Raw genomic sequence first — 21,699 nt, 5'->3', positions numbered from 1 at the left:
ATCAGCCTCCATAAAGAGTCCTCTGATATCCACACACACACAGTAGCACCCATATGACAAAGCCTATTCTAGTCACCCATTGCCACTGAATAAACTGTGTAATGAAACATCAACTCCAAATGTGTTAAAGATTTTTACTTAAGACTTGAAATTTAGAAACTGTTACAAGGAAAAGTAGAGGTAACACTTTAATTCAGGGGTATAAGCAAAGACATCCTAAATAGGACAGCAGTCACTTAGAAACAATGTTAACAATTACAGCTGAAATATCATAAAATTAAAAGCCTTCTGTACAGTGAAGGGGGGCTATGGATATGAGACTATCTTTGCCAGCTAAATACTTGACAGAAGATGAACATCTAGAGTACTCAAATAACTCAAAAACCTAAGCAAGGGGAAAAAAATCAAATAATTCAATCAATAAACAGGGTGAAGAACTGAACTAATAAATCTTAAGAGATGAAGTACAAACAGCCAATAAACATATAAAACCATGTTCAACCTCACTAGTCATCTAGAAATGAAAATTAAAACCATGTTGCAATCCCATATTACCCAAGTCAGAATGGCAGCCATTAAGAAAATATAATAAAAAGAAATTCTGCAAGCATGTGAACAAAGAGAATTCTTGCCTTCTGTTGGTGAGAGTGGAATCTAGACCAGCCACTATCAGAATCAGTATAGAACAGTATTTCTCAAAACAAACAAAAACCTAACAATAGATCTACTATATGGCCCAGCTATACAACTTTTGGGTATTTACCCAAAGGGTTCTAAGTCAATTTTTTCCAATGATACTTGAACACTAATATTTCTTGTGGCACTATTCACTATAGCTAAATTTTAGGACCAGCCTAGGTATCTAGTACAAAGGAACTAAGAGGAAAAAGGTGGTATGTATATACTTTTTTCCCCTTTAGTTGTAAGAAACAAAGTGATGTTTGCAGAAAAATTGATACAAGTGGTGATTATTTTAAGTGAATTAAGTCAGTCTAAGACCAAAGCTGTGCTAGTTTTTTTTATTTATCTATTCTAGATTTTATATAGATACATAGTATCATGTGTGTGGCATGGAAATACATGGTAAATTCTTGAGAGGAACAAAAGGCCTGTGATGGCTGCTGTTAGCCATCAACTTGACTGAACCTAGAGTCCCTTTGGAAATGAGTTTCAATGAGACGCTGTTCAGATCCGGTCGCTCTTGGCTTTATCTATGGGGAGGATTGATTTGGGTGGAATCACTGACTGTGATTGCCACTACTTCTGAAGGCAGAAGATCCTGGACTGGGTAAGAATGCAGAAAATGAGCTAAGCACTTGCATCCAGGCAGACATTAACTTTTCTCTTGTGCTGAATTGGGTGTAATGTCTGCTTCAAGGTCTAGACACCTTGATTTCTCCACCACTATATATTCTATCAGAAACGCGCGCTAACCCCCCCTTCCCTTTCTCACACATTGCTTTTGTTGGGATCTTTTTGTCATAGCAACAGAAAATAAACTGAGAGGGTCTAATGGAAGTAGGTGTAGGTATGATACAGGGAAGATTAGGGGACTCTGGAGGCTCATGACATGTTCAATATATAACAAAGATTCTTTTTTGAAAATGCCCTTGTGATAAACAGTTCTATGTACATTGAATACATACAACCAAAATTGCACAAGTGTTAATAACAGCTAACTTCCATTATCATGAATTCGTGACTATTTCCCAGTACTGTATATATTTATTTAACAGCTTTTACTACATACTTAAAATTAGAAACTAAACTGCTAATTAGCAAAACCCAGAATATCATTGTTTAATTTTTAGTTTCATGGTATATTAATAATCTTGGACATGTTACAAACCAAATATTTTTCTATAGATGTGGGGGTACCACTATGAAGGTTATAGAAAATAAGCAAACAATGTAGACAGTATTTTTTAGCTCATCTCACTTGCATCCAGGAAAAAATGGGATGGTTTAAACAGGTTAGTAACTACTAATGAATATCACACACAAAGCCATAAAAATATAATCTGGATGATTGAAGGTATTAAAGTGATACTAAGGATTCTATGTGGAAAGTTATGAATGCATTATATACCAAGATGAAAATACAGAATATAATGAGTAACTAACAAGAAAGGAGACAGACAGACAGACAGACAGATGAGTAGATGGATGGATGAAAGAAAACAAGGAAATGAATACATAAAATTAGATGATTATATTCTGAATAAAGAAGTCTTTTGCAGAAAAACTTAAAGGCATGCTTTACTCTATCTAGAATTTTTAAAAGTTGTACACTCCAGGTGGAGGATGTCTCAGAAATCTAGAAGGGAGGTGTGGTTTCTGCTACTCATGACAGCTCCCACAAATATCTTCCAATAACACATGACATCAAGAACTACTTGAAAACCTTCTTTATCTCTGGTAATTGGAGAGGTAAAAGGTCACCAGTGTAAGAAGATCTAATGAGTGAGCTTCAAAGGTACATGTACTGGGAAACATTTTCCTAAGCAAAGTTAAGGTTTTACTCACTTAGGCATACTTGTGAATAATGCAGTAAGGATACCTGAACTCCACAGGGAGAGACCAGCATTTTCCCTAGGTCTGGGAAGGGTGGACAGCCAGCAGGAATAAATAGTAAATTAGAAGCTGGGATTAAAGTGTTCTTAGGATTTCTCTTGCAATGCGTATCTGTTCAAACGTTTGAGTTGCTGTAAAATCTGGTTGCATCAATGGTAATGAAAATAGATTGTCTAAAAGTACTGGAAATAAATCCTCTAGAAAAATGTCTGTCTTACTGGTGCATGTATAAGTGAGACTAGTGTTCAAAAGAAACTCCAAGCTGGTTGAGCGCTGACTCTGATGGCAATGAGGGAGTGTAATCAACAGTAGATTATCTGCAGGAGCCAGGAGACTGGATGTCCTCTATAGACTCCTAAAGTCCTCTAAAGACTCCATTTTGTTCCATCTGTAACACCTGGCTGAGTTAGTAAGCATCACCTCATTGGAATCGTTGGCACATTTTAGACAACTGTTTAGTGAATGTAGCAATCCCAACAATGAATAACAGTTAGCTGTTCAGTCTTTGTTCTTGAATCCCAGATGACGAGACTGTGCATTGTCTCTAATAAAGGATTCTCCTTTGTGGGCTGGGAGGGAGGGCAAATGAGAGCACAAAATAGCAATTGTAGGATGAGGGTTAATGCTCCACTGGAATGCTTCACAAAATTCCATGTATGTATGTATACATGTATGTATGTGTGTATATATGTCTATATGTACGTATGTATGTGTGTGTGTGTATATATATATGTGCAAGTCCCTTTGGGGAGCTAAGATTAAGGATGTCGCTTGCAATGAATTATGTTTCTTTCAGGATAGGAAAGGAAGGAGGTTTGGTAATGTAGTTTGTCATGAATCACTACCTTCTTAGCTTATGTTTAAGTTTTGTATCTTTGAGTCTCTTCTATTGGTAAACATGAATTTTCTAGTTCAGTGTCTTAAAACCTAGTTACTGAGAAAATGCTCTGCATAATGGACTTAATGACCCAGGACAGGAATAGCTCAGATCTGGAATGAGGTGTGTCAGGAGAGCTACGCTATTTAAATTTGGGCAAAGCCTCCACAGTCTGTCCTGCATTATCCTTGCTTCTATTAATAAACCTCACTCCTCAGGAGTACCTAATCTAAGATGTATCTTATATGATTAAAAGCACTGAAAATAGAAAAGATGTTGAACTACCTCTGCCCTAATAGCCCACTATTAGACTTGGTGTCCTGATAGGATATGACTGCTGGGTGACAGATGATTTATCATCATTGTTTCCTAACTCCTAACTTCAGTAGACTTGGGCAATTTTCTCACTGCTCTTTCCACACCAAATACGTCTCTGTTCTGTGCTTTGTGCCTTTTCCTTTCTCTACCAGGTTTCTCTTTTGCTCTTAAATGCCATCCATTCATGAAGGTTTGTGAAACATTCTAAAAGTCTTCTCCAACACGTATCACATTTGGATTCATTTTTTAAATTACGATCATACTTTTAGAGGATTTCTTAATTAGTAGACGTGTTTTTGTTGTGTATGAACTTAATCTCTGCCCCATCTTGAGTGTCAATTGTCCCATCTCTCCTGCATGGAACACACACATAGCTCTTGTTCAAAGTGGTTGTGGGTACTTTTCTAAGTTTCTATCAAAGACTCTTCTACTGATACTGGTGTTTAGGAAGCTGTTATGGTTTAAATGAGAAATGTCCCCTGAAGGCCCATGTATTTGAAAACTTGTTCCTCAGTGTGGGGCACTGTTTGGAGAGGTTATGGAGTTTGCTAAAAGAGATAACAACTGAGGGCAGGCTTTGAGAGTTTATAGACTTTCCCCATTTCTCATTCCCTCTCTCTGCTTCTTTGATGTAGACAGAAATATGATCAGCCAGCTTCCTGCCATGATAGACTCTATCCCTTTGGAAGCATAAGCCAAAATAAACATGTTTTCCTTGAGGTTGCCATTTGCCATGGTAATTTATCACAGCAATAGAAAAGTCACTAATACAGGGAATCATTATTTTCACAGTACCAAAAGAACAACTGTAACAAGACTGACCTGAAATGCACAAGGAGTATTGTCCACACAGTAAACTCTCAGGTTGTAATCCAAGGAGTTACAGGACATGCAGCCAAACACAGCCACCTTGAGCTGCTTTACGGCACAGTCTGTGATTGGCTCTCCTGTGAGGGCATAGGTTCCAAAGCTATCAAGCAGCACGTGGCAGGCAAAGGGATCCAAGAGGCAGTAACAGGATGTGGACTCATCCTCCACTGACATCACTTCCTGTTAGAGAAAGATGTGTTAAATTCTCTCAGTTCGGAAACACCATCGGGCCCAAGAGTTTACATGGATTTAAATAAATAAACTCTCCCAAAATATTGTATTGTCTTAAATATCAATGTTAGATGGTTGTTTTCTATTAAGATAACAGCTGGAGGCAAGAATGCATGAAATGGGTTATGTACAGTGTGCTGTCCATTTTAATAGGAATGATAACAAAGATTGCTTTGAAATTTCCATTTCCATTTAATTGCTTAATACCAGTTTTTAAGAACTTGAACATTAACCTCAATAAGCAAACTTACATTATTATTACTGCCTCCCCCAGATCTATTTCTGAAAACCTTCTAAAATACCCTTAAGTTGATGTTTATTTTCACTCCAACACTTTATCCTTTCTCGTTTTGCCGCAATCATTCACAGGGGACCATTAAGTAAATGATTTGGATAAGAAGAACTAGAATATTTCAGCCTCTCTGATAAGAACTTAGGCATGTGTGACTGGTTTGGTGGAGCATAAATCTAACACCATCTGGATGGAGAAGATTGTGAGGAAAAGCCGAGAAATGAAGTGGTAGGGGAAAAAAAAAACAAGGCAAAACAAAACACAAGGGGGAGAAGACTACAACGTGACCCCTCTATGAACCTTTTTGCCCAAAACATTCTCCGGTCCCAGTGCCAGGACCCAGTACATAGCAGGATGTGTTCTCAAAGAAAATGGACTGGCCTCAAGATACAGCTGTGCTCGGCACACATAATCCACTGCTGCTGCTGTGTATTTTCTCCAAGAGAAACATGGTTTTCTTGGACTTCTTTTGCCTGAAGTACCTCCTAGGAGGCAAGACCCCAGGACTAGCACATGAGGGTTACTGGGTTCCAATAAGATAGTTCACCCGGTTTGATGCAAACTGACTTCAATTGGACATAAAGAATTCTTAAGACAGGCAAATCACCGCTTTCGCTTAAAATTGTAATTCTGCTGAAGCCACTGTTGGTTTTGACTGTCTGTCTCTTTGCTTGTTATCTTCCTATTATATACTCTCATTCTTTTCCCTTGCCTCTCTCAGATTGAGATGTCTCTCCTTACATGTACTTATCCATACAGGGAGGCAGTGGTAATAACCTTCCATGTATCTGCTAATGCTTTAAACATACAGTAGGCACATACAGTGTTCCTGGATACTTATCAATGTAGCCTGTCTTCCTTAAGCAGAATCCTCATTGACACAGCGTAATGTCAGTTCAGAAAAGGACACGGCCTAGGAGGAAGGCCGGAAACTCAGCAAGCGAGTACATAGCATATGTGTCTCTGTGGGTAATTACTACTGGGTTCTCAGACCATACAGCTCTGGATTATACTTTGCCTCTGTTTTCCATTATTACTTGAAAAGGCTAGCAAATACCTAGAGGATTGTGTAAAATGATTTCCATAACTGCTTGGCAACTAGGAAATGTTCAACAGCTTCGCAGCTGATCTGCTGTAACAAGAAGTGTTAAGGTTAAATCTAAGCCATGCACAGAACCCAACTCCCATTTAAACACCACACACACACACACACACACACACACACACACAGCATCTCACCTCCCACTTCCCCTGCTGGGTCCTCTTCTTCAGGTGGATGTTCCAGTGCTCTGAACTGACGTCTGCACAGTGAGGGATGGTCAGCGCAAAGGGAGTTGTGACAAGCATATCTGGAGGCCCACAGGTGACTTCAGGACTCAGGAGGACCTCAGATCCATCTGACTGCAGGCTTCAGAGATGAGAAAAGAGATGACCGAGAAGCATGAAAAAGATGAGGGACATCAGGTGAGAATGTACTTACAGATGGGGATAGTCTAAAAGCATGGTGCCTTCCCTTTGTGGGATGACTTGGAGAACTTAACTGTAAACTACCCAGTCACCAAGGTTGACTTATGGTCAGATTTTAACTAGTTTCATCCACAAAAATTGACAACCAGACTTTTGGAAATAAGGAGAGAATGAAAGAACCCTAAAATGCATCTGCAGAGCCAACCTCAGCTATCAAATGATCATTCACGTTAATATTGTCCTATCAATGAAAACAATCCCAAGAATTTGACAAAACTTGGTTGCCTCAATACCAAATTCCTTTCTCCAGACAATATATTCAGTAATATTTTAGTGCTAATAAATGATGAAACAAGCTATTACACAACAAAACACTACCTTGAACATATACAAATTAGACATGATTATTCTGGTTTAAAAGAATATATATTCTTTTAATGTATATATTCTTTTAATGTATATTTAATGTATATTTCTGCAATATACAAACATATCCGCTCCATTATACTTTACACTGATTGATCATTATACTTTACACTGATTGATCAGTGGGAAGGTATAAATGTACATAATCATGTACAGGATATCTAATTTTCAAATCTGAATTTAAAGCCATTTCACCCAAGTCTAGAGTTTAGGTTTTCCTGTGCTGTAATTATTAACAGCAAAACTGTTATTGTAAAACCTGAAAACCCAAGTGAAATTTCAGTGAAGGTGTCATACCTGATTGGCCCCATTTCATTATAAAGCTCCCTTCACCCCACCCATATTGACAATGGAACACAGGGCCACTGAGCTACACTTCAGCCCTCAGGTTTCTTCAGCTCTCCCCACAAGCAACAGGAGATGAATTTTTTATATATCAAAAAAGAGTGAAAATAACAGGAATCCCACTTAATTTCTTCCAACTGCCTGAGTGTTGCAGAACAGGCATTTTATCGCTTCCTTGATTTCTGCTTTTTTCACTTGTAAGAAATATAATGATATGATCAATGAAGTAATTGCAGACTCACAGATGAACAGTGCATGTTGAGATCTAGGTCAGTTAGATATTACCAAAACTTCCACTCTCTCCGCTCAGGAAGACATGTATATGTGTCATCCTGGATCCCGAGAGCAAGGCCCTAGCAGCATAAAGTTGAAATTCAGTTCTCAAGGATAAAACTCATTTCATGGTCTTATGTAGGAGAAACATCATTTAGGAGTTCACCTAAATGCTATGAATTTCTGAATCACTTGTTTTGACATTCACTGGACTACCTCAAGTTCTTCATGACCACACTTGAGCTTATTATCTATAGTTTCCTACTGGACTAAATGCAGGTTATATAAAAGAGCAGCAGACCCCCACATCTACTGCTTCCAAGACAGAGCTGAACACTATCACCTGGTTGGTCACCTTCCTTCCTTGTGAAGCACTACTCATGCTTTCAACAGAATATTTTCTTAAAATTCCTGAATTTTACAGTTGTTCTTCTGTAAGCAAAGCATATGTTAAGCCGAGAGGCTCCCATGCCTTTACATTTGAGCCGCAACAGAGGTTGCAACGCTTTGTTAGCAGTAGCAAATATTCTTTGGAAAGCCTAGAATGATATACTCAAGGTGTGAGAAACAGGTGAAAGTCAAGAGTGGATTCTCAGGATGTTGAGGTGGCCTGTGTATGGATGGCTACCACTGACTTGGACAGAGGGTCCAGCACTTTTCTTATAATTGTCACCTACATTCATCATGGACAAGAGAAGCAAGGATACCTATGAGTGACCAATGACAAGCTCTTCTAAAAGACCTATCTAATTGCTTTTGGGGAACCATCCCCCTCGTTGAACATATTGTTCTAACATATGGGAATTTGGAGAATTATTTAATGCCAAATGAACTGAGATCAGCTAATTAGAGGAACCAGCACACTCACTGTGCATAAAAAGATGCCTTTTAGTCATAACGGGAAGCAGCATCAGCACTCACAGCCATAATATGCTGGGCATTAGAGTACCAGGGCTTTGTGCTAAGTGGGCATTGGGTCCCACCACAAGTGTCAAGTCAACACTAAAGTTTATATGTAATCCTCCTTCTCTGAAAAGCATATCTACTGATATCTCCCTGGTGAAGGAATAAAATTTAATATCTTAATTTTTATTTACATTAGTAATAATAATTTGCCCTTTCTGTCACATTCTATTCATGACCATCAGAGAGGTTTACAAATATTAATTAAAACCTTTTATACATCCGGGAAGACATGCAATTACTATATATAGTCCCAGAGACATCAGTCAACAGGCTGTCAGATAAACCACCCTAACTTTTTGACTCACAACTCCTGACTTCTCTTCTCAGGCTGTATCTTTATTTTCTGTTACCATCAAGAGACTTCTGGCCAAATTGCTGGCTCTTGTAACATCCCAAATTAAGATGGGGATGGAGAATAGGATGCAGGTTTAGTCACAGTTAATGATTCGGGACATTTAAGGACAAGCCTGGGGAGAGAAGCCTTTAATTGAGTGTGGACAAAGACAAAGCTTTATAAGAAAAGCTTGGATGGCATTTGCATTTTCTCACATTATATAATATATGACAAGGGAGGATTCATGTCCCTGCTAGAAGAAAAGCCAACACACATATTTTTTCTAAAATTGCTGTGAGCTAATAATAACTGCATCTATTAACAGCAGTGACTTCAGAACCATAGTATGAACTAGTTTACCTCATCACATAACTTAGAATGCTTCCCAGATTGAAAAGTCTTATCTAGGACCTTTGTTACAAAACTATTACATTGTTGTCCATCTCTAGATGTATATACATACATATAAAGGAATATGCAAATATGCCTATAATTTAGATCTTCTGTGTGTTAAGATAATTTGAGATCTGGGTCTTCTCTTTCGAACTTTGTTATCTGAGTCAGCATATTTATTCAGCATTATGTCTATGTGTCAATCAATAGATCATTTTTTAACACAAGTTTCACTGCCTAAGGAATACACACTATTGGGATTTAGGGAACTCTGGTCACAAGGCTGGTCTTCCTACTTGGTCCTTGCCTTCCATTCTGCTCTCAACTCAGCCTCATGCCAGTTTGCTCTGACCTTGAGGAATTGGGGCTATTTTTGCTGCTCTGCAGTACTAGACATGTCCTCCAGACAGCCACTGGGCTCCCTGTCCTGCTCAGGGCTTTGTCCAAATGACATCCACTAATGAGGCACTCTTTGCCCATGCCCTGGTAATTGGGACATTCCCTACACCAAGAGCTGACCTTTGTCTTGTTTTTCATCAATGTGTCTAATGGACTATCCTATTTGTTCTCCTGTCACCTCCAAGCTAAGATGAACTCTCCACGAGCCTAGAGATTTCAAAGTTTTCTTCATTATTATATTCTTAGTGTCTAAGAATGGTGATGGTAACCACTCAAAATGTTTGTTGACAAGAAGAACACCGAAGCCCATTTGAAGGGACTCCCACTGAACAAATCTGCCATAATTTGAGACTCAAAATAAGTCAATGTACAAAGTATAAGGACACAGGAAGGTATATAAAACATACAGGAGCTACTGATATAAATAAAGAAAACTTAAAAACAACCAAATACCAAGGAATAAACAGAGAACCATCACTTAAGAGCCACAGAGATTCCTGCTCTAACCTAGAATTGTAAATGATACAAACCTAGTATACATCTAGTAGGGGAAGATGTGAGGCATTCTAAAGAACTACATAGTTTTAAAGTACTCCCCACAAGGTACTTGGTAATTACAAAAGGCAACTATTGTTTCACATGGGTGATTTGCCATGTACAACTTGACACAAGTTGTCAACCTTAATATTGCCAGTAATTGAAGGAATAGACAGAGCACACTGGGAGATGCCACACAACAGCAACAACTCAGCATCTCCTCTTGTGCATTACCAACTTATATCTCACAACTTATACCTCATCGTTGGGACATACAAGAGGAACTCGGCTTGCTAGGAAGTGTACAGCATAGTCCCTCTGCAGGTTTAATTTTCACTGTTATAAAATTCAAAGACAGAAGGACTTCGGATTCAAATAGACTAAAGATAAATGCCCATGGCTCACAGACAACGAATCAGCTTACAGTTTCCATTTCCGCAAAGAGCTTTGTTCATTAGATAATATTATTTTATCAATGTTAATTATCTGACTATGATAATCATGTTGTCACATAAGATGACATCCAACCCCACAGTTAAATATGCTGATGTATTTGGGATAAAGGGGCATTTTGTTCACAAAGGTTACAAATATTTTGTTCATGTGTACACATCTGCATTTTATTCCCATGTGTAAATACATGGGGGTGGGGAGTATACAGCAAAGGTACTAAATACACAGCAGCGCTTCCAAACCTCATCACAGGAGACAGAAATTCTGTTACCAGTCTCCAAGTTCTCGTTAATCTGGAAAATGTGTTTAAACTTTAAATGATATGTTGAAATCGAATGGATGAATGAATGGAGCAATGAATGAATGGATATAGGAAACTTGGGGAGAATGTTTTCCAGTATTCTGTTGCAGGAAACATGGAGCTGGAAGGGGACAGGGGCATTGCAGGGAGTGTTGTCTGTCCTGCAGAATAAGTAGCAACCTCCTCAAGGTCTCCATTGCTAACACTGCTGACCTTGACATGGCTGGTGTAGCTGCTTAGACACTGTGCCTTTTAGCTCAACAGTTGCTGATCCCATACTAACTTGTAAAAGATGGTTTTCTTCAGGCCCAGTCGGCCAGTTTCACGGTCTGAGATGAGGTCTTCATTGCTGCTGTCTGCCCTGTTGTACTTGTTAATAACCACCATCCCTGTCTTCTTGCTGATGGCCTAGATCATAGATTAAAGGATTTTCCCCCTCCCCTCACCCTTCTGCACAGTATCATTCAGGAATCCAGACAGGAGAGTAATAATAGTTTTACTATGTCAGAGCCTTGGTCAATACATAATTAAGTCATATTTTAATGGAACAGACATAAAAGATAGATAGTTATCAACTGTAGTACTAAAACCAGACCCCTGAAAGCAAAGCTACTTCTAACCTTCTAGAGTTTTTAATCGGAGATATACTGTTCTCATTACTTTTATAATGTTTTTCCTTTCCATTAAAATCCATATTCTGGTCTAGGGTACTAAATGTTGCAGGGATTTTGTTGTTATCTTTCCTTGATCACAAATTTACAAAGCAATTCTCAGGAGAGTAACATCCTAGACTCTGCAGGTGTGCTGGGCTCTTCAAAGCTCCTGTTTCTCACTAGTTAATCTCAGATTATGAACTCACTTACACCCTGAAAACTTTCTCTCACAATTCCTATGCAGGTTGCAAAAATACCAAACACCTGGAAAAAACATAGGAGGTGGCAAGGAGCTGAGGAGAGGAGAAAGTACCCAAGGAGCTAAAGGGATCTGCAATCCTATAGGTGGAACAACAATATGAACTAACCAGTACCCCCCCCCCGGAGCTCGTGTCTCTAGATGCATATGAATCAGAAAATGGCCTAGTCGGCCATCAGTGGAAAGAGAGGCCCATTAGTCGTACAAACTTTATATGCCTCAGTACAGGGGAACGCCAGAGCCAAGAAGTGGGAGTGAGTGGATGGGGGAGTGGGTGGGGGAGCGTGTGGGGGACTTTTGGGATAGCATTGGAAATGTAAATGAAATAAATACCCAATAAAAAAAAGAAAAAAAACTAAAAAAAAAAAAATCACCACAAGAATGGGTGCCTCAGGACAGTAATCCCCTAATGTTCTTCATGGCCTGTCTCCCCTTCCTTTTCCACTCACATAAAAGTGCCAGCTATTATTAAAAATGTGAGTCTGACATTGTAAAAAAAAAAAAAAAAAAAAAAAGAAAGTGAGCAAATCCCCCATTTGTTACAGCAGACTCTGCTCTTTTTATCTTCAAGAAGTTCTAAAGCAGGAACTTCTTGAATTTCTTCAGAATTTCTCAGGCAGCGTAGGTCATTCCATATTCCTGGATTCCTCCAATAAAGGTCTGTTCAGTGCTTGTGGAATAGAGACAGGAACTCCTACTTCTTTTACTTACAAAGTGTCCTTGGCACTAACATTTGAAAATTGTGTTGTTCTTAAGAAAATATTCAAGGAACTCTGCATATAAGAGGGAATTGGCCATTTCTGATTCTTCTAATGAGAATTCGGTGTTTAGGTCTGCATTCAATATTTTAATTAGATCATTGGTTTGCTGACATCTAATTTCTTGAGCTCTTTATATATTTAACTTGGGGTTTTGTTCCCTTCCTACCAATGCGAGAAGAGTGACTCTGACCTTTTGCCCTTTATGCCTATGAGTGGGACCTTTTTCCCCCTACTGGGTGGCCTCATTATGCAGCTTTGATATGAGGGTTTTATGCCTAGCCTTATTACATCTTGTCATGGTAAGTGTGGTTGAAATCATTGGGAGATCTGCTCTTTTCTGAAGGGAAATGGAGACAGAGGACTCGGGCAGGGGTTGTGGGGGAGAGGTTGGGTGGGAGTGGAGAGGGGAGGGCTGTGGTTGTGATGTGTTGTATGAAAAAATGATATGATCGAGTATTTTTTAAAAAAAGTTAAAAGAAGGATTTGGGCTTGGGATAAATACAGGGCAGACTCTCAAAATGGAGTTCCGGTACTGGTCAAGCTTAATGCTTTGTGTTAAGACCCTTTGATGTTGCTGCCATCACAGAACATTCAACTGCAGCTGATTTCTCTTTACATCTCCATTCTGTAAGCAGCATCTATTCCTTAGCAAGGATGGCAGGTTGGAGGTTGATTAGCAATGATTGGGAAGTGATGCCACAGCTCATCACGCCGCCATTGTATTCCATTAGCTGGGAAGCACAGATTGAGAACACCGCATTAAAACAGCACCCCCGTGTACAATTCACGAGGGACCAAAGAGCATCTGTACCATTCAAGGGTTTAAAGATTTGGGTCACCCACATAGTATTCTCTAAAATAGCATCACGGGAAGGAGGCAGCACAGAGGGGCATGTGGTGGGAGGAGAGTGAGATGAGCACTGGAACGGAGTCTCTGAGCTTGTTGAAATGGAGCAACACCATAACTGAGAGAGATTAAGCTGTTTGCATATGTTAAACGGCTTTCGTTTACACACACATTCGTGGGGGTGTTTACCAATTAATATACTAAAGGAAGCACAAATCATGTGCAAATCACCAGTTCGTAGACACAATTTAAGGCTCATCTTTCATGCAGTGTTGGGCTTTTTAGAACTGAAATGATGCCTTGCTGGGAAGGAGTGAGGGGAAAGGGAGAGGAGTGGATCTATGCATCACACCGCTGTGACAGTTTTTAATATCTAGTAAGTTGTTTATTCATTTACATTTTGAATGGGGAACCAGCTTTCTCTGGAGGAAATGCGAATCTTATTTCATTTTAGTCAGGGAAGACCTAGGGGGAAATCTGGCCCAATGTCGGCATGGCTCAGAAGCAGGGATGCTGCTGGGTAGAAGGATGAGACAGAGCCAGTGTCACATGTCACCTTTGAGGCAGAATTAAGAAGGGAATCTAGTAATTTATTAGTGCCTATTTTGTGTGTGTGCATGTGTGTGAGTGTGTGTATGAGTGCATGTGTGTGAATGAGTGTATGTGTGAGTTTTCATGAATGTGTGTGTTATCAGTGTGTATGTATATATGAGTGTGTGAGTGTGTCTATGTTTGAGTGTTTATATGTGTATGAATATACAAGTGTGTCTATCAATGTATGTTTGTGTGTATGAGTGTGTGTGCTTATATGTGCGTATGTGTAAGTATGGGTGTGTGTGTATATATAATATATATGTTAGTGTATATTTGTGTGTGTGTGTGTGTGCTGGTGTTGGTTTTGGGCATCAGGTAGTGGTAGGAGGGATCTGTTCTGCAGGTCATGTTTGACAAGCCTGGAGTTTTATTTTAGGGAACTCTAGTGATTAGCTGCCAGGGCCTCATGGATGCCAGTCAAGAGCTGAATGTTGAGCTAAGCACTGCATCCCCAAAGCTGGGCTTGTAAGCAAATTCTGGCATGAGAGTTGGTACTTCAGAGGAATTCTTGTGAAGATAGAACAGTAGGGTTTGTATAGTGATCACATAGAAGCTTGAGTTTCTGCCCTGTTATTGCTGTAGCAGAAACAAATGGTTTAAAATAAGCATTTCTTACAGGTCTGAGTGGCAGAGACCCTACTAAGCTCGAAGGATTTCTTGGCCTTTTCTAGTTGCAGCTTTCTGGTATGTGGTGAGGTAAGGCCCCTCCTTTCCTCTGCTAGGCAGCAGCGTGAAATTCTCAGATCTCCCTGACTCTGTCTCTCCTGCCTTCTTAAGACCTTTCATTATGCTCACCTGGATAGTTTGCAGAACCTCTGCTTCTCAAGGTCTTTAACATGACTCAGACCTGAAGAATCCCTTAGCAAAAGGGAAGAACATGCCCAGGACCTCGGAGCACCATGGGGCATCTTTTAGGGAGCCATTATGTTTGGAATCCTCTGTTCCTGCTTCTTGTCCTATAATATGTCCCAGGTATGGATTAACTAACCAAGCTGTTGCTCATTTTCAGGGATTCATGCTGCAGCTGCTGGTGGTAATATTCTACTATCCAGAAAAGTACTCTGTGCCTGCATATAATAACCTCATGGAAATCTGGGAGGGGCTAGTGGTTCACCTTAAAGACTATACTCAGGGAGCTAGGAGGTGGATGGTTCCTGTCTTCTGAGAGCCGTGTGAATCATCTTAGCATCGCGGGGATAGCCTTCCTGAGGGCTGGTGTCTTCTCCCGGCATGTTTATTAGACTATAACTATGTGAAGTGGAAAGGATGATATATATTAAATATCTTAATAGGACAGGTTATTTCTACTTCCAGCATGAGTAATAAAAGAGATGGCCATACAAATAAAAATAATGATGGGACGTGGTGCCGGCTCACAATGTGCAATCAAACCCATGAACCAGCGACTTTCCCCTTATTGCATTAAGGCATACTTTCTCTTTCGCTCTATTAACAGCATTCAGAAACCATTGTTATCTTGTCAATGGCATCTTTAATTAAAGACTCCCCTGGACCACCCTAATCACTTCCCATTGTGAGCTCACTTGGGCTTCAAATGCACTTTGATTAAAATGATGGCAATTTGTATTGAGGTGTGCTTGCAGGCTGAGGTGGGGAGTGTGAGGCAGAAAAGAAAGCAGGACTTGGTTTGGGGAGGGGGGGTGGAAATCTTTTCTGGAAAAAAAAGCAAATCTTAAATCGACAATCGATGTATGAATTCTTTTCCCTTTCTTTTCTTTCTTTTTACCTTTTTCTGTATTTCATTTTGGCATTATACTCCAACATAAATGACTTTGTGAAGAAATCATCTTGATTTTTACTGGGGAATGTAGTATAATCTTCCACTAAAGGTGCATTAACCCCTCTAGGCCATTAAGATACTATTTGATAAATTGCTCCTTTTATTACAGTGCAAGGCAAGGCAAGGGAGCCTGAAAGAGCGAATGCAGCTCCCAAATGGCAGCAATTTACTCCCCTGGCACCAGCCGAGTCCTGCTCTGTTGTGTTACTTAGGAATCACCTTTCCCCAGCAGTTCCTTAGCCTCGTTGTGGAGTTAATTAATGGCAAGTCTCTCAGAAGGGATAGGGACATGCCATCAATTTGATGCACCCACTAAGATTTTTCTAAAACCCACTTAAAGGACACAGTAAGTCCAAACCCTGGAATGAGCCCGAGGACAGTTACACATCTTCATCCATCACAAGCAAGCAAGGAAAGCCGGGGAGTGGATGGGGTCACAGCCCCTTCAAGGTAACTTGACCCTTGTCCTGCTAGGCAGTCATTTTCTAACCTGAGTTCCAGCTCACTAGGATTCCACTGTTAGGGCTCATACAGTAGACTCTTAATGCATAATCAACAGATAGGAGAATGGTTAGAAATGGCGCTAAACACAAAAGCATTGGAGGAAGTTTGCTCTTTTTTTATCAGTATCTTGAAAGTAGACCATTAATCTTGACAGTAATTGAAGGACTTGCTTTTAAGCCCACAATTATGATGGCATCATAGAAACAATGAAAACCACCAGAGAATACCTGTTGTTGATGTAATTACAAAATAGGGCTACAGGAGGAGGTGAGTCAGTCAATAAAATTCTTACTGCGCAAGTGTGAGGGCTTGAGTTCAGATCCACAAGCACCCACATGAGAAACGAGGTGTAATGGCATGAACCTGTCATTTCAATTCGAAAGAAGCAGAGACAGGATGGCGCTTGGATGTTGCAGGCCAGCCAGTGTGGCAGAATTAATTAACTCTGGGTTCAGTAAGAGATGCTGATTTGAAAAACAAAACAAAACAAAAAACAAAAAAAAAGCCAAAAACAACAAAAACCGAACCAAACCAACCAACCAACAAAAATCCAAGGCAGTGAGCAATTGAGAAAGATAAGAAATACATCTGGCCTCCATATGCAGAGAGATATCTATGTGTATATATGCACACATACACAGGAACATGTATATGTGCATATACATGTAGACTATATATATATATATATATATATATTAGTCTTATATATAGTCTACAATACACATAAATCAGGACTGGGTCTTCCTAAAATTACAGGGATGTCATTACAGCTGCTAAGGCAAGAAGATCTAATGTCAAAGTATGGTTGGTGTATGGAATAAGTTTAAAGCCAATCTAGATAATTAGTGAGATCTTATCGCAAAATGAAAAGTAAAAAGATGGCTTGAGATGTGGCTCAGTGGTCAGAGCTGTTCGCTAGCATGTTCTAGGCTCTAGCTTTGCACTCTATCACATAATGAGCAAGTGAATTGGTGAATAAGTAAATGGCATTTGATGGTTTCACTGGAGTTCTTGTACAGGACATTATTGTATTATCTTTATCCAAAATCTCCCAACAGTTAACAATGTGTCAAATTTCAGGTCTGGAGAAGAAGAATGATCCTGGCTCTTGATGAGGCCAACCGGGGCCCAAGAAGTCTGAATTTCTGTGCTTTCCCCCAGTCTGCCATCCCATCTCAAGTCTGACAATGCTTTTCTTTTCAGGCACTGCTGATGCCAAAGTTGGCAGTGGAATCTTGACAAGTTCTGCATGTCATCAGTACTATATCAAGGAGCTCCAGGATGCCAGGTAGACTCTTACTTAGAAAGGCAGGATATTTTACCTTATACTCTCTCCCTCTCCCTCTCTCCCTCCCTCTCTCCCTCTCCCTCTCCCTCTCCCTCTCCCTCCCCCTCCCCCTCTCCCTCTCCCTCCCCCTCCCCCTCCCCCTCCCCCTCCCCCTCCCCCTCCCCCTCCCTCTCTCTCATTTCTCTAATTTTTTCTCTTTTTTTGTTATACATTAGAGAGCTATATTTATTCCCTGGAAAGAAATTGAAAGTTGTTCCTAGAGCAACTGTTACAAGTAACTCTCAAGTGACCTTGAGCTGGCAAATCTTTCTCTGCTAATTAATCATTGGGTCCCAAGCCAGGATTGTAGGCAATATCTTCAACCCTTTCATCTCCATCACCACACACACACACACACACACACACACACACACACACACATTTCTCTCTAGCCTCTTTTACCCCCTCTCCCTTCGCCCCAATGTGGAGACCAGTGAATGGGTCTAAAATGTTCATGATTAGAGGCAAGCACACTCAATTGTAGAGTAGCTATAATTTATCATCCAAACTGACACTGCTTGGAGGGAGAAAGAAAGGACTCTACCAATAGTCCCACAAGGAGGGTACTTTTATGATGTGGGCTTGCACTTTGGCGGTGGTGGGGATGCGGCAGAACATAAATAACACCTCTGAAAGTGACCCTTGCCAGGTCTCCCAACCCAAAGCCTCATCAATCCTGACCATCAAATCAGTTTTATCCTTTCTCCCTCGCTCCCACGGGGGAGCAGGCAACACCACTGGAGGTAGAACTCACACTTATGCCTCCTTGCTCATCCCTCCACCTTTAGGGTTTTGTTCTGCTTGATTTCCTTATTAAAATGCACGGCAATAACGCCTACGTCTGTATATCTATATATATACCCCGAATAGCATGATGGTCAGTTTTCATTGTCAACATGATTGGATTAAGGAGCACCTAGGGAATTAGTGAGGATGTTCCTGTGGGCATATTTGTGAGCATTTGCATGGATAACTGGACAATGAGTGTATGCACACAGGAGGCTCTGATGTTTCCTCCGCATAGGAAGGTGACACTGCCAGCTTCTCTAAGGTTTCTACAAGCTTATCCTATCATCTGAGGCCAGGTAGTGATGGCTTTCTTAGCTGACTGAGGATGATTATAAAGATAAGGATTCTTAATGGGCTCCTTACAGATGAGCTGTGGTTCTAAAAGCTCTCAGTGACAGTGGACACTAGGTGTGGGCGTGACCCAATTGCCAACAGTTGTAAGTATTGGCAGCCCCATGTGGCTCCCATTGGCAGCAGCTCCTCCTTGAACACTGGCCTGAAAAAGCTGTGGCCCACATTGCAGAGCCAGAGTTTATCTCACTTCTTGGGAATATATGACCCTTTTCCCTCTTTCCTTGGCTTTGCCACTGTTGTGGTTGTATGATTGTGTGTGTGTGTATGTATGTGTGTGTTTGATTTTTGTTTCTTGTTTTTTTTTTTTTTGTCAAATAGACATAAGCTATAATTATTTGGGAAGAGGAATCTCAATTAAGAAAATGTCTTCATTAACTTGCCTGTAGGCAAGTCTTGATTAATGATTGATGTGGGAGGGCCTGGCATGAGGCAGGCAATGCCATTCCTGGGAAGGTAGACTTAGATGGTACAGGAAAACAGGCTGGACAAGCCAGGGGGAGGAAGTCCACATGGCGCATTCCCACCGTTGTCTCTGCTTCAGTTCCTGTCTGCATTCCTACCCTGTCTTCCCTCAGCGATGGATAGTGACCAGAGAGTTGTAAGATTGAAAAAACCTTTACATCCTCAACATGCTTTTGGTTATAGTCTTTGTCACAGCGAACAAACTAGGGCAGCCACCGTGCCCAATATTCCGAAAGGTTTTCCCTTGGATTCTGGGAGCATGGAAATGGTAAAGAAACTGATATGAAATGAGAATAGCTACCAATGCCATGTACCTTAAATGGCTCTAATTTTATAGGCACTTCTCACTGGGTCTTTGAAGAGGACAACCCAAACAAGGCTAAAATCATTTTTCAGTATATGGTCTGTGAAGCATGATCTTATGCACATATTTATAAATGTTTGTATGTATGTGCATTTGTGTGTGTGTGTGTGTGTGTGTGTGTGTGTATTAGTGTGTGTTTGTACATGGGTATATGAGTGTGAGCATGTGTCAAGCCCACATAAAGCTGTTGACAAAATGCAGAGCTCATCTTGGGGAAGAAAGTCCATCTTCCTTTCTTAGACTTCTAGAGAGCTTTCTGTCATCCTAGCATTTGACATTATTTCATACTCTGCTACTAAAACCAGAAGCCACTATCCATACATCTTTTAAAAAGGTGTCTCATATGACCTAGATTTCTACCTTTCCAATTTTTTTAACCTATTAGATTACATCGTTTGATCAAAACAAAACAACCTAGTAAACAAAATGGATAAAATATCCCATCTCCACTAAGCCCAAATGCCAAAATGTGTGTCCCTTTGTAAAGCTGTCAGCAAGATCACTTACATTTCTGATGCTGGTCTAAGCATTTGGTCTGGGATATACACATGACAGTGTAATTGGAAAAAGAAATGAATGTTTGCCTTTGGTTTCATTTTATTGCTTCTCAGAAAGCTGCCCATAATAATTTTCTGGTCCAGTTCTCTATTCTCCAGTCATGGGTGGGGTGGGCTGGGCTGCAGAGAGCTGGGTGAGGAGGAGTGGCCCAATGTGACATGCAGTGTTCTTACTGTAGGATGACCAGAAAGGGCCACAACATGGGATTCCTTTATTTGAAGATCTGAATTTAACTTTTATAAAATGACTAGAACCTGGTTAATCTGTAAAGGCTGAGGTCCCCTACCAACCAAGGATATCCGAGAAAAATGTAACATGAAACAAAACAAAGCAATAATCTAAATCCAAATGTACTAGGTGCAGATTTAGTAGCTGGGTTGAGCTTATTTGACACACTCTGCCAGAGTTACCATGGGTACAAAGCCAGTACATCAGGAGCTTGTGGGTCAGATGATATACAGCTTTGATCCAATAATAGGAGGCTTCTCATCAGCAAATATCCTCAGAAGTGCCAATATTGGTACCATTCATTTTCTGGGGACCCCTCTCATCCCTGTGCCTGAGGAAATTCTATCCCATCTTGTGAGTGGGATAGTTCACGATACTCTTTCCCCAGTCTGTAGCAAGATGTCAGCACAGTTGTATGAAAGTCATTTAAAGCAGTGTTCTGACACCAGAGTCATTTCTACCAGGGACAAACCTCTAGACATAGACCCTCTTTAAGACTCTGCCCTCACATACATATCCCTGTATATACCAGTCACCAGGAAATTTCCCCAGAGATAAAGACACCACTAAGACCCTTTTCTCATCTTTTAAGATTGGACTCAGATGACATCTCCAGAAAATAACCCCCCTTTCCTGCCTTCTTGTCTTTAAGTCTGCCCTTAAGGACCTATTCTATTTTCATTATTTCTATGGCTCTTTTCACTGCCCTGATACATAGTGACTGATTTTACCATGAAAACCCCAAATCCGAAGGGGAGACCTGGAAAGGGGAAAATATTTGAAATGTAAATAAAGAAAATACCCAATAAAAAATTCATTAAAAAAAGAAAAAGAAAAGAAAACCCCAAATCAGAAATGTTGCAACCCTGTAACTTTTTGAGGGCTGTTATGGTTTGTATGAGAATGACCCACATAGTTTTTGAATACTTGGTCTGCTGTTGATGGAACTGTTGGGGAAGAATTAGGAAGTTTGACTATGTTGGAGAAGGTATACCAACTAGAAGTGACTGTCAGAAGTGGGTGGGCTTTAGGGCTTCAAGATCCTCCTGCTGTCCCCAGTGCTCTCTCTGCCTTGGCTTGCAGTCTAATATGAAAGCTCTTAGTTGTTGCTGTAGCCACTGGCCACCTGCTCCCTCTGAAAC

General features: G+C 40.3%; 1 protein-coding gene across 4 annotated transcripts in view; it reads right to left on the bottom strand.

Annotated features, from left to right (window-relative positions):
• Positions 1 to 21,699, bottom strand: part of Unc5d (unc-5 netrin receptor D) — a 535,933-nt gene that overhangs the window by 37,993 nt on the left and 476,241 nt on the right. For all 4 annotated transcript variants that reach the window (XM_021169824.3, XM_021169825.2, XM_029480897.2 and 1 more), the window contains 2 exons: positions 6,402 to 6,570; positions 4,592 to 4,819 (listed from right to left, as the gene is read on the bottom strand). In XM_021169824.3, coding sequence (XP_021025483.1) covers positions 4,592 to 4,819; positions 6,402 to 6,570 — 397 coding nt within the window. The remainder of the gene's footprint in view (positions 1 to 4,591; positions 4,820 to 6,401; positions 6,571 to 21,699) is intronic.

This window comes from Mus caroli, unplaced genomic scaffold, assembly GCF_978045245.1.
Source record: "Mus caroli unplaced genomic scaffold, Mus_caroli_1 scaffold_10, whole genome shotgun sequence".
Classification (NCBI taxonomy): Eukaryota; Metazoa; Chordata; class Mammalia; order Rodentia; family Muridae; genus Mus; species Mus caroli.
The sequence above is the reverse complement of the archived record's forward strand: the minus strand, read 5'-3'. Positions and strand labels throughout refer to the sequence as shown.